The sequence below is a fragment of the Ananas comosus genome, unplaced genomic scaffold, assembly GCF_001540865.1.
Source record: "Ananas comosus cultivar F153 unplaced genomic scaffold, ASM154086v1, whole genome shotgun sequence".
In the NCBI taxonomy this organism is placed as follows: Eukaryota; Viridiplantae; Streptophyta; class Magnoliopsida; order Poales; family Bromeliaceae; genus Ananas; species Ananas comosus.
Genome location: NW_017890867.1, coordinates 1,758 through 15,061, shown reverse-complemented (window position 1 = coordinate 15,061; position 13,304 = coordinate 1,758). Strand labels below are relative to the sequence as shown.

The following is a 13,304-nucleotide window of genomic DNA, read 5'->3' as shown; positions in this document are numbered from 1 at the left end:
AAACTGTTGAATTTTTAATATAATTTGATAAAAAAAAAACTGTTCAGCTTAAGTAAAATCGGATCGATTTACAGATTCAATGACGCAGTTATTGATTCAAATGGTTCAAAATATTAAGGGAAAACTTCAAATTACCCCCATGTGGTTTCATACATTTTCATTTTAGTACCCTATGATTTAAAATGTATCAAGTTAGTACTCTGTGATTTCGCACTTTCTCACTCTAATACCCTGTGGTTTAAAGTGTTTCAAGTTAGTACTCTGTGGTTTCGCATTTTCTCATTTTAGTACCCTGTGATTTAATATTTCGTTAAATTATATACAAAAAATTTCAGATATCCTATCTAGATTTATTGAATATTCATTTTAGTACTCTTTAACTATAACTGTGTCACTGATTTAACAAAAAAAATATCCCAAAATGAATAATAAAAAAAAAATGAAAACCCAGGGTACTAACTTGATAAAAAAATGAAACCACATAACACTAACGTGATACACTTTAAACCACAGGGTATTAAAGTAAGAAAGTGCGGAACCACATAGTATTAACTCGATACACTCTAAAGTATAAAGTATAGGAGTGAAAAAATGTCAAATCACATGATTTTTTTTAATTGAAGTTTTTCCAAATATTAAATCCAACTATTTTATCGATTGGATCACCGTCGCAAGTACCGAATCGGCCGGCTTTTGAATCATTGGCATAAGAAGCATGTGCAGCTTTTCTCTTCACTCCTCCAGCAGAGTTACCTTTTAATTCATCCCCAAAATGTTCCCCTTGATCTTCTCGGCGCTCCTCCTCTCACTCTTCTCTACCTCGTGCTCATTAATCTCAACCTCTCCTCACCCTCTCGACTCCCTCACCCCCGACGAAATCACCGCCATCCGCCGCGTAATCCTTGCGTCCCCTCTCGGCTCCTCCTCCGGCCCCCTCTCCTTCCACTACGTCGGCCTCGACGAACCCGACAAGCCCCAGCTCCTCTCCTTCCTATCCAACCCCACCGCCGCTCCGCGACCGCCCCGCCGGGCCTTCGTCGTCGCCCGCGCCGGGAAAGAGACTCGCGAAGTCTACGTCGATATAACCAATAGCAAAATCATCTCCGATTCTACATACGGAGGCATCGGGTACCCTATCTTCACTCTCGCGGAGCAGGCGGCGGCCGTGAGCTTACCGATGAGCTACACGCCGTTCATCGAGTCGGTTGCGAAGAGAGGAGTGGATTTGAGCCAAGTGATATGCAGCACGTTCTCTGTGGGATGGTTCGGAGAGCGGAAGAAAGGGAAGAGGGTGCTGAAGGTGCCGTGCTTCGTGGCGGGGGAGGCCGCGAACTTCTACGCGAGGCCGCTGGAGGGGATCACGATTGTGGTGGATATGGATGAGATGCAGATCGTCCAGTATAGGGATCGGGTGCAGCTGCCGGTGCCCAAGGCGGAGGGGACCGACTACCGGCAGCGGACGAAGTCGGGATCGGTCGGGCAGCCGGAGGGGACAGGGTTCGAGATCAACGGCAACATTATCAGGTAGCTACGGAGCTAAGCTAGCTACTACGCCTAATTTATTTAATTTTTTTTTCCAATTTCTAACAAGTTATTAGATATTTATGCACAAATCTGGGGAGAAAAATAAAAATTTATAACTCGAAGCAAAAGGCATCAACCAACAAAACTATTATATTTTCTCTTATTTTCCGCTTGAGGGAAGATTTTGAGCGATCCAAACAGCATATTATTGAATATAAAATACTATAATATTATTTTCTAGAGTCCTGTTATGATATTTTTAAAAGCACAAAACTCTTTAAAGCTTGTAATTTTTTAACAATTAGATATATATTTTTTTTTTTATTATTTTTACTTGTTAAATCATACTATTCAACAAATTATCCACTCAATCTTAAAGGACCAATATTATTTTAACCGCACATTTCTTTATCCAAAAATTGAAAATTTATAAGCACGAATAATCCGGTACTTTTAAAAGCATTGATGCTCAATTAAAAATTTAATTCATGTAGGTGGGCTAACTGGGAGTTCCACCTGAGCTACGACGTCCGCGCCGGTGCCATCATCTCCCTCGCGTCCGTCTACGACGGTGAGAAGTGTGCATGCCGCCGCGTCCTCTACCGAGGGTTTGTGTCGGAGCTGTTCGTGCCATACATGGACCCGGTCGACGAGTGGTACTACCGGACGTTCTTCGACGAGGGCGAGTTCGGGTTTGGGCTGTGGGCCTCCCCTCTCGTGCCCGAGGCTGATTGCCCAGCCGGCGCGGCATTCTTGGACGGGTACTACGCCGGGCAGGATGGCAAGCCTATCAAAATTGAGAACGTTTTCTGCGTGTTCCAGCGCTACGCCGGCGACGTTGCGTGGCGGCACACGGAGTTCGGGTTACCGGAAGGAGTGGTAAGTGCATGAAGGCAATATGATTAAAAGTAACTGCATGTGTATTTTTAGTAATTAGATTTCTCTTTTTATTTTTTTTTGGTAGGTTGATATATGGGTTTGGGTTTTATGTTTATGATGATGGTGAAATTGCAGATAAGGGAGGTGCGACCGGAAGTGAGTTTGGTTGTGAGGATGGTGGCTGCGCTGGGGAATTACGATTATGTGATGGACTGGGAATTCAAGGCCAGTGGCTCCATCAAATTTGGGGTTTTTTTTTTCTTTTTTTTTTTTGGAAAAACTTCAAAAATTTCCATGTGGTTTCACACTTTTTCATTTTAGTATCCTGTGGTTTAAAGTATATCAAGTTAGTACCCCGTGGTTTCTCACTTTATCATTTTAGTATCCTGTGGTTTAAAGTGTATCAAATTAGTACCCTGTGACTTTGCACTTTATCACTTTAGTACCATTTAAAAAATCACAGGGTACTAACTTGATACAAAATTAAAACCACAGGGTACTAAAGTGATAAAGTGCAAAACCACAGGGTACTAACTTGATACACTTTAAACCACAGGGTACTAAAGTGATAAAGTGAGAAACCACAGGGTACTAACTTGATACATTTTAAACCACGGGGTACTAAAGTGAAAAAAATTGAAACCACAAGGGGGTTTTTTGAAGTTTTCCCCTTTTTTTTTATAGTTTTTTAACACTGTGTTTGGTTTAGGGTTAATGGAGGATCGGATAAGAGGTTATCCCCCTTTAATCCCAAATAGCAATTTGGGAAGCGTTTGGTTAGGAAACAAGAGGGGGAATAAGCCCTTGTTTCCTCTTTTGTTCCCAAACGCTGCGTTTGGTACCCGAGAATATTAGTTCTTAGATTTTTGGAATAAGCCGATATAAGGCTGGAACTGCTGTTTCATCTTTCCTATGGAACAAACTTGTTTCTAGGTGAGAATAAGGTTAATTAAAGTTTAAAAATAATTTTAATTTAGGTATTAAATAATTAATTAATTTAATTACTATATTTAAATCAATATTTATTGTTTAAGTTATAAAATAATTTATTAGTTTATTAATTATTATTATTAATTAAATTATAATTATTAAAAATTACTTTATTTATTTATTTATTTATTAATAATTAATTAATTTACTAATTTATAATTAACTAATTTATCGTTAATTTATTCTTAATTAATTAATTTATTATTAATTAATTATTTATTTACTATTATTTAATTATAATTAAATAATTTATTATTACTATTAATTATTAATAATTTATTATTTATAGTTATTAATAATTAACTAATTAATAATTTTAATATTAATTAATTAATTTATAATTTATAATTATTTATTATTAATTAATCAATTTATTTAATATTAAATAATTAATTTATAATTTATAATTATTTAATAATTTAATTTATAATTATTTATATTTTATTATTATTTAATTAATTTATTTATTAATTTATAATTATTAATATTAATTTATTATTTTTAAGTAATATTTTGATGTTAATTAATTAGATAAGATAATTTTAATTTAAATTGTAACTCTTAATTCCTTTGTTCCAATCTAACCATTCAAACACTATTTATCTTATTTCTAGAAGCAAAATTTTTATCGAAACGCAAATTGGTCTAATTTCTTCTTATATCTGAACTTGTACCTATCCATGTAATAAGTAGTTCTTACTTATATCCAAACCAAATGCAACTTATAAAAGGTTAACACCAGTAGGCATTTTATTAAAAAACATAGGAGAGCTTGGTTACATCATTGTAGATTTTTGAAAAATAAAATAAGTATATTTTATATCAAGAAAGAAGGAAAAAATATAAGTATCTCAAAACTAAGAAAAAAGAAGATAAAGTTAACCGTTTTCGAACCTAAAGAAGAAAAGAGAAAATTATCTGAATCAATCCCTGAACCATTGTACCATGCAACTAACAAATTAATTAAGCTCATAATATAGAAAAATATAATATAGATAAAAATAATTATCTATACTGTATTTTCGATCCAACTTTTGTCCTGCGACTCACAGCGGAATGTCTATATCTCTTAAGTCTTTCAACCTTGGAGACGTCCTTATCTCCGAGTCTACCAAGCTTCAGCACGAAGGATAGGCATAAAGTCGATGACAGTGAACAAATTGAAAGAAAGAGGAGTTTTGAATAGCGAAAGAATAAAGCAAAAGAAAGATGAAAATTTAGATAATTATGGAATAGATCATAAACATAGAAGATAATATTAGAGAAATAATGAGTAAAATAATGCAAAAATTCGAACCTAATTGTCACCCCCGGATTACTCGTTTTTCCGGGCACGCCGACAAATCCGCCGTATACAAAGAAATTTTTTCTGTATACGAAGCGACAGCTGTACCTGTAATCAAACAATACTACAACTAGTAGTATAGAGCTGCTAGAAGAAATGATATATATAAAAACATAAGTTCACTATACATGCAAGCATCCTGATATACAAAACACTCGCTCCAGCGAGATACAATAAAAATATGTATATGAACACAAAAACTACCACTACTTGTAGCTGGTATACTCTAGCTCAGCAGCAACTGGGAAGGAATTTAATTCGTGACTCCCTTTCCAAGGTCCGTATCAGCAGTAGCAGCAGCCGAAGAAAAAAGCTCTGCAAAAGATTCCAACAACTGGTGTGAGAATTACTACAAAAGAAGTAGTCCTCAGTGGGTACCGCTACCGACCTCAACGGCTCACCCACTAAATCTACAGATATAAATAAGTATAGTAAGAAAGCTAAAATAAAGCTACAGCTATATGTACCTATACTATCTTGGTCGAGCACCAACAATCTGTAGGAAATAGTAAAGCCTGACCCAATCTCATTAGGGACTGTAAACACACCCGTCCCGCCTGTCGAAACTACACAATCTGACACTAAACCAGGTCGTCAGTGGAGAGCAAGTTCAACCAAGACTAAACGACACCAACGCAAAAGCACAAAACCCGACTCCGGAGTGGCACTCATGGGCGCTACCTAACTGAGTATACAAGCGTATCTCTGTCGAGCTCAATCAGACTCTCACAGGCTATAGTCAAGTAAACAGGGTCTAACAACTGAACTCACGTATCATAGGCACAATCTGATGCAAAAATAGCAATCTTGGTCCACCGTCAATCTCAACAGCACCCAGCAATCCGGAACAGCCTAAACACTACTGTAAAAATACACTCGGCACCTCAGCACGAGTATAAATATATTCTACACTATTCTGAGTATCCACCGTCCACAAACTGCGTCGATACAAACAAACTACGGCTGCTAAAGCTAAATCTGGTAGTTTGTTCAAATGGCGGTGTAGAAACGTCAGTTTTCTCCTAAGTCAAATCCAAATTCAACATGTATATTTTAACTAATTTTCTACGCTCCAATTCAAGTTCATAGATATGAAATTTTAAGAATCGAGCTAAACAATATACTAAACAAAGCTAAAAATACATGTTGTCGACACATATAGCATTAGGAGGAAACCCGTAGAATTCGTAAGCATCACTTTAACTCTCACATCGAAAAGCCGCATCCCAACAAACGGCGAGACAGTCAGAAAGAACAAACTGTCACCCTGCTGCCAGCTCCCATCGACGCTACTCACACGAACGCACAGCTCAAACGGACCTGGCGGCACGACAATCTGGCGACAATCGCGACCTCCACCAACTCCTCACTTGCGTACGACCGACACAAGAGGAAGAGAGAGAAGCATACAAAACCCCCATCAGCCCTCTCTCTCCATCCTATAAGTGTAGAGCCGGGCTAAGCGTGAAACAACGAGGCAGAAAAGACAAAAAGTCCTTACCTACCCGGTACGTAGACCTACTACAATTGTACCAGTACTCCCGCACTGAATGGCCCACCCGATAGGCAGTCTACGCAAAAAATAGCACTGGTACCGTACGCCTCTGTGCGGTAACTACTAATTGCTGAGAAATCTGAAATTTGCAATATGCATGCTAACTCTCTGCGCGCGCTCCTTCTGAGTCCATAGTTTGCGTACTATTTCGTGCCTCACGATGACTCGGACTTGCCCGACAATCTCCAGAGCTTGTCGACAAGCCTCAGCTCGAATTCCAGGGTTACTACACTAATAGTGATTTTTAGCTAGATGCCTACCAAAAATCCAAGCCAAAAAGCTAGAAGCGGAGGTACAAGGACGGAAAAAAGTAAGTGCGATGAGTTTAAAAGGGAGAAAGAAAGAAAAGCGTCTATTTAAACTTTGACTCATAATACTAGTGAAGGACGTGATTTCGTAAAATAATATAATAAATAAATAACAGTAAAGAAATAAAAAAAGATCAAGAATATAAAAAAAGTAATCAACTGACCCAGAATAACGTACATATTTTGCAATAAAACATATAAGATAATTATACGAAGACCAAAAAAAATAAGGATAAAACATACAATTTGTTATTGACTATAAAAAATAATATTTCTCTCCATGCATAAAATTTTATATATTATTTTTTATATTGACTATTAAAAATAAATTGATCCATACATAAATTTTTTACACTTATGAGACCAAAATTCACCCCCGGATTATCTTTCCCTGCACGTTTTTTATTTTTGTATTTTTACTTTTATGTTTGGTTTCTGTAGGTCCGAACAATCGCCGTTCCTAAAGAAATTTGCCGTATACAAGCGATAGCTTAAATCCTTACATCACATCAACACTAAACTACGTATGTAAGCTCAAAAAAAAGAAATAAAACATAAAAAAACAGGTCCAATACATACATATAGCATTGGCACGAAATACCAAAATATATGTAAATGAACCAAAAACTACAACCAACTGTACTAGTATACCTCTATATCAGCACAACGGAAGGGGAATCAACTACGCTGACATCCCTTCCTCGATCCGAATCCACACAGCAGCCCCACCGATAACCAAGCCTGGCAAAAGATTCCCAACATTGGCGGAACAACTACTGTACAAAATAATATCCCAGTGTACGCTACCCTTACCTCAACGGCTCGCCCACCTTATGGAGCCCCCAGATAGTCCTATCTAAAAATAATAGGCTAAAACTCTTACACCCGGCTTAAGCCATATTGTTGTGCAAGCTCCACAGATAAAAGTTAAGTTTGCTAGGACGGAGTAATTCCTAAAGGATTGTTGACCCCCGGAAGTTTGGGCCGCGTCACAAATGGTATCAAGCAATTTACCAGCCGAAATGTGAGACAGTCTCGCTGAGCCAGGGATCGGAATGACAGGGTCTCGCCGAACAAGTCCTTCACATCGCCTTGTCTATAATGAGCTGAGCCTGACCGAGACGTCCAGGCTTAAAAGAGGGAGATTTGTTAGACCACTAGATAGTCTACTACTATGTAAGATATAATACTAAAACTCTTAACCCGCTTAAGCATATTTGGTGTGCAAGCCCAAAGTTAAGAGGTTAAGTCGTCTAGGACTGGGAGTATTAGTCAACTACGATGTGACTCCCACTGGAAAGTTTGGGCGTCATCAAATTGATTGTGAACCACCAATACCTATAAATAAGGATATAAATAGGCTAAACTCTTACACCGCTTTAAGCATATTGCTGGTTGCAAGGCCAGAGTTTAGAGATAGTTACACGAGAACAAAAATTTGTCATACGAAAGAAGTTCCAATGAATATTAAAAGAGTTTAGTATCGCATCCTACTATTAGGTGAAATAGAACTTATGTGGTCACATACAATAAAACTACGTGTGATTGAGTGCTTGGAGAATTTATAGAGACCATACTGAAATAGTAAAGTAAGAATTTATTTGCTAAGTTGTTTAGTAAGAAGGACCAATTTATGAAATTAAAAATTATAGAGTTAAATATAATTGTTGCATACGGTGCAAGTGCACAAAAAATATTAAAAGCTATCTTTCTCTCATCAACTTCTCAATTAATAAATATTAATGGAGGAGTTACAAAGTGATGAAAATGAGTGAGGGAGAATGAAAAGTAAATTCATGCATTCACTCACCCTATTAATGATATAGTTAATTAATTGGAAAAGAAAACTCCCTTCTCGTTCTTCCTTCTCTTCTTTTTTTTTCTCTCTGTTTCATCTATTAAATGAGAGGAGTTCATTTCCTCTCATTTATGGTGGCGATTTCTTGTCCATTCTCTTTGTCAACAACTAGAGGAGCTTACTCTCCGCCTAATGGCTTTTAGGCCTATAAAAAGAAGAGAGTAATCTCCCTCAAGAAGTGGAACACAAAGTGAAGTGTGAAAGAAGGAAGACTTTATATAAAGCTCTCTTTTAATTATAAGAGAGAGATTCTCTTATAATAATTGATTTCTATATTATAGGTAATTCTTTTGAAATTGCTAGCATAATTTAAGGATTAATCTTTTCTATATTGACACAAGAAATCACGAAAGGAGTTTCGAAACTACACTGTGATTGTGTAAATACAGATCTCGGAGCAATCTTGAGTGGATACATATAGAGGCCAGGCACTTGTGCAGCTCCAAGGATCAAAAGTTCAGATCCAATATCAATCAACAAATAATTCTGCTAATTAGTAAATGTTGAAATTTAAATCCTTCTTCTAATTAGATTTGAATAATAACTTTGTGTGTCATACAAGATGATCTTGAGATATATATATATATATATATATATATATATATATATATAGAGGACTGCTGTGCTCTCAGGAGCACGATGGCCTCCGTGCTACTGAGCCGTTTTCCATGATGGAATTTCCAAACCGGCGATCGGCTCCGTTAGACTTGATTTAGTATATTTGAAGTTTCTAGAAAATAATTTTTGCGATTTTTCGATATCATTTACCTGGCAATCAAAAGGATTCAAAATCTATAATTTTTAACGGCTGAAAATAAAAATCCTATAAAAATGATTTTTCGATATCATTTTAATTAGATTGATAGAAACAATGTAAATATTAGTTTATAGATAAATATATTAAATTATTAATAATTAATTATAAATAATAATTTAATTAATTATTTTATTATTTAAGTAAAAAATAATGATTTAAATATATTAATTAAATTAATTAATAATTTAATACCATAAGTGAAACTAAATTTAGATTTTAATTAATCTTGTTCCCACTTGGGAGTAAGCTTGTTTCAAGAAAAAAGATGGAACATCAGTTCCAGCCTTATACCGGCTGTTCTCGGATACTAAACGCGACGTTTGGGAAAGAAGGAGGGAACAAGGGCTTATTTTTCCTTTATTTCTGAACCAAACACTGCCTATTAGTATAACTTTCGTCTCAAACAGTACAATTTATCCTCTTCTTCTCTCTTTTTTTTTCTCTCAATTAGTACAATTTAATATCAAACAGTGTTTAGTCCAAAAATAGTACAACTTATTTTTATATGGTGTAATTTTGTCTCAAATAATACGACTTATTCTCGAATAATGCAACTTTGATCTCAAACAGTATAAATTTATTTATTTTTTCTTTTGTTTGCTTTTAACAGTTATAACACAATGATTTTTTTTAGGAGAAAAAACTTTTTTTTTTATTTTTTCTTTCACCCTCTATGTCACTTTCTGTTATCACACCTCCTTCCTCGTCCTTTGCCGCAGCCGCCACCGCCTCCGTCCCGACGCGCTCTCTCTCTCCATCGTCCTCAAAACTTGCGACACTCTCGTCGTTGTCACCGTCACCGTCTGCGGCCATAATTCCACCATATCGCAAATTATGCCATATCCGAGCCGGCATCGATCAGCGGAGAGGCGAGCAAAGTAAGAGAGAGGAGCACTTTGACATCGGGGTGGTGGAGCAAAAGAAAGGAGAGAGTGGGAGAAGAAAAAGAGGAGAAACGGCAAGGACGAAGAAAACGAACCGTACGGAAAAAAAAAAGATGAGCGTGAAAAGAAAAATAAAGAGAAAGAAGAATAAGAATATTTTGGTCAGCTTATTAAAATTCGTATTCAATCTATAAAATCTAAAAAAACAGACTGTTTTTACAAAAACTCAAAATTAATGAATTTTTATGCAGATTGGGCTCTTTTAACTACCAATGGCTACAAAGTCCATAGGAAAACCAAGAATAATAATTAAAAAATTTAAACAATGAAAATCAATTTAATCATATTTTATTCCAATATGAAGATACGAATTCATTCAACTTAACAAATTTGTTCAATTCGAAGCAGCTGACTTTCTGCTGGACAGAATTTACATGATTTCTCTTTCTTGCCTCATACAGGTAGCACTGACAGGCCTCCTTGAAGTGAAGGGTTCATCCTACACCCATGCAGACCAAATAACCGGCGAGCCCCACGGCAGTCTGTTGGCTGAGAACACCATCGCGGTCTACCACGACCACTTCATCACTTACTATCTCGACCTCGACATCGACGGCACCGACAACTCCTTCGTCAAGTCCAAGCTCAAGACGGTGAGGTTGGCCTCGTCCGACTCCCCTCGGAAGAGCTATTGGACGGTCGTGAAAGAGACAGCAGAGACAGAGGCCGATGCACAGGTTGATGTGGGAAAAGAACCTATAGAGCTGCTGATCGTGAATCCGAGCAAGAAGACGAAGATGGGGAACGATGTGGGGTACCGGCTGATCAGCGGCGCGGGGACTGCAGGCTCGTTGATGACGGATGACGACTATCCGCAGCGCCGGGCCAGCTTCACCAAGAAGCAGGTGTGGGTGACGGCCTACAACAAGTCCAAGAAGTGGGCCGCCGGGCTTTACGTCGACCAGAGCAGAGGAGATGATGGCTTGGCCGTATGGACCCAAAGGTTAGCGATCAAACTAGCTTGTCTTATGTAAGGAGTAGTTTTCTTGAGCTAAAGCTTTCTCCAAATAAAAATGATGGCTCATCTCAAGATCTCTCTTGGTTAACCAGGAATCGCTTGATCAAGAACACGGATATTGTGTTGTGGTACACAGTCGGATTTCACCACATCCCCTGCCAGGAAGATTTTCCGTTGATGCCGCTGTTAACCGGGGGATTCGAGCTTCGGCCTTTCAACTTCTTCGAGAGCAACCCGATAATCAAAAGCCCGCCTTCCGGGCTCCTACCTAGCTGGTTTAATTGCACGTTTAGTTCTTGATATGGACGGATATTTAGCTATGGAAATGCCAGGTCTCCAATAAGTCGTTGCAACTTTTTAACCCTCCGCCGCAGCGTACGTTTATTAGTCACATATGAAAAATATATGTTAAAAAAATTGTAAATGGCTACAAAAATATGGGCTCTTTTTTTTTTTTTTTTTTTTTTTTTTTTTTTTTTTGCATTTTTTTCTTTTAATTTTTTTTTCTTTCACAAATAGTTTCATAAAATTTATATTAGTAAGATTAGCTTTATCCCAGCTATATAGGCATCACGTGAGTGTCACGTGGGTGTGACAGTGAGGTTAAGTTGAACACTGTAAATCATTCATCGTATATATTCTTTTGATATATATTACTTAAAAACTAATAAGAAAATGATTCACCGTGTCCTTTTAAATAATATATATTAAAAGGGCACGGTAAATCATTCACCATGTCTAAATATGGTAAATGATTCATCATATTAAACTTAACCTACGTCAACCATGCCCGCGTGGTGCTTGTGTGGCCAGAATAGTATCAATCTTGTAAATATAAATTTTATGTGATTATTTGTAAATATTTTTTGAGGGGACTAAATATAAAAAAAGTCCAAAAAAATATAGGGTCCGGCTATAGTATTTTTGAAAACATCATTCATATAGTATTTTTAATTTTTTAATATTTAGATCAACCATTTTGATCCTTGTTAATTTTTAAATTAATATTATTTTTCATAAAAACCACTAAATTTTTTAAAAAATCATTATCATTCAAACTCTAGATGAAAATGTAAAAAAGTGAAAAGCATCAACACCACTTTGGGAGCATAGTAGATTACACATAAATATATTGCTTTGGTAGAAAATCATATAACAAATCCTGCTATAATATTGACAAACATTATGAAAGATTACTAGGAGTAAAAAGATATTCGAGAATCTTATTCCTATTTATCCTATTAGTAAAAATGTGGCATTCATGTGTTTGGTTCGCACGGTCATATTATTTAGTCATGTTATTTAAGTTTACAAAAATTATACAATTAATTTATTTATTTTTTTAATTAATTTTAGATAATGCTACCAAAAATTTCAACATCTTTTTAGAAAAAATAGAAAGAAAATATAGGTTAGAGAGAGAGAGTATAATTAAATAATAGGAAGAGAAATAGAGTTGGGATTAGAGGGGGACTTTTTTCAAAAATAACCCTGTGAAAGTTCTTATTTGCTAAAATAACTCCGTGAAATTTTTATTTGTAAAACTAACCCTCCTTTCGCCACGTGGGCGCCACGTCAGGAATTCCTCAAAAAGGCGGTGAATCGTTCACTGTCTTTGTAATTTGTTGTAAAAGCGGTGAATGGTTCACCGTCTTTAGAAGACGGTAAACCATTCACCGCCTTTAGTGCAAAATTTTCCTTTCCGCCCTTTTCCCTTTCCGCTCTCTCACATTCGCCTTTGCTGTGCCCTCGAGAAGACGGGAAACGATTCACCGTCTTATCAAGGACACCATATTATGGACTTGGAAAGATTTGCGCAGTGTAGGGATTTGTACTAAAGACGGTGAATGGTTCACCGTCTTACGAAGACGGTGAACCATCACCGCCTTCACAACAAATATCAAAGACGGTGAACGATTCACCGTCTTTTTGAGGAATCCTTGACGTGGCGCCCACGTGGCGAAAGGAGAGTTAGTTTCACAAATAAAAATTTCACAGGGTTAGTTTGGCAAATACGAAATTTTATAGGGTTATTTTCGAAAAAAGTCCTTAGAGGGAGTGAGGGAGTTGAAATTTTAGAAAAAGAGGGGGAGAGAGAGCTTAGTTTAGAGAGAGAAAAAGAGTAG

The 13,304-nt window shown here is 36.6% G+C and overlaps 1 protein-coding gene across 1 annotated transcript; it reads left to right on the top strand.

Moving 5' to 3' along the window:
* The first annotated feature begins 734 nt into the window (after positions 1-734).
* LOC109704350 (primary amine oxidase 1-like) lies at positions 735-11,538 on the top strand. Its single transcript, XM_020225105.1, has 5 exons — positions 735-1,524; positions 2,019-2,403; positions 2,539-2,652; positions 10,622-11,163; positions 11,271-11,538. The coding sequence occupies exons 1-5, from the start codon at positions 773-775 to the stop codon at positions 11,476-11,478; spliced, it is 2,001 nt and encodes a 666-aa protein (XP_020080694.1). The 5' UTR covers positions 735-772; the 3' UTR covers positions 11,479-11,538.
* The last annotated feature ends 1,766 nt before the right edge of the window (positions 11,539-13,304 follow it).

Coding starts and splice junctions, on each gene's coding strand:
- LOC109704350 (XM_020225105.1), top strand. CDS start 773: ATGTTCCCCTTGATCTTCTCGGCGCTCCTCCTCTCACTCTTCTCTACC. Junction 1,525..2,018: donor ATCAACGGCAACATTATCAG/GTAGCTACGGAG, acceptor TAATTCATGTAG/GTGGGCTAACTGGGAGTTCC. Junction 2,404..2,538: donor TCGGGTTACCGGAAGGAGTG/GTAAGTGCATGA, acceptor GTGAAATTGCAG/ATAAGGGAGGTGCGACCGGA.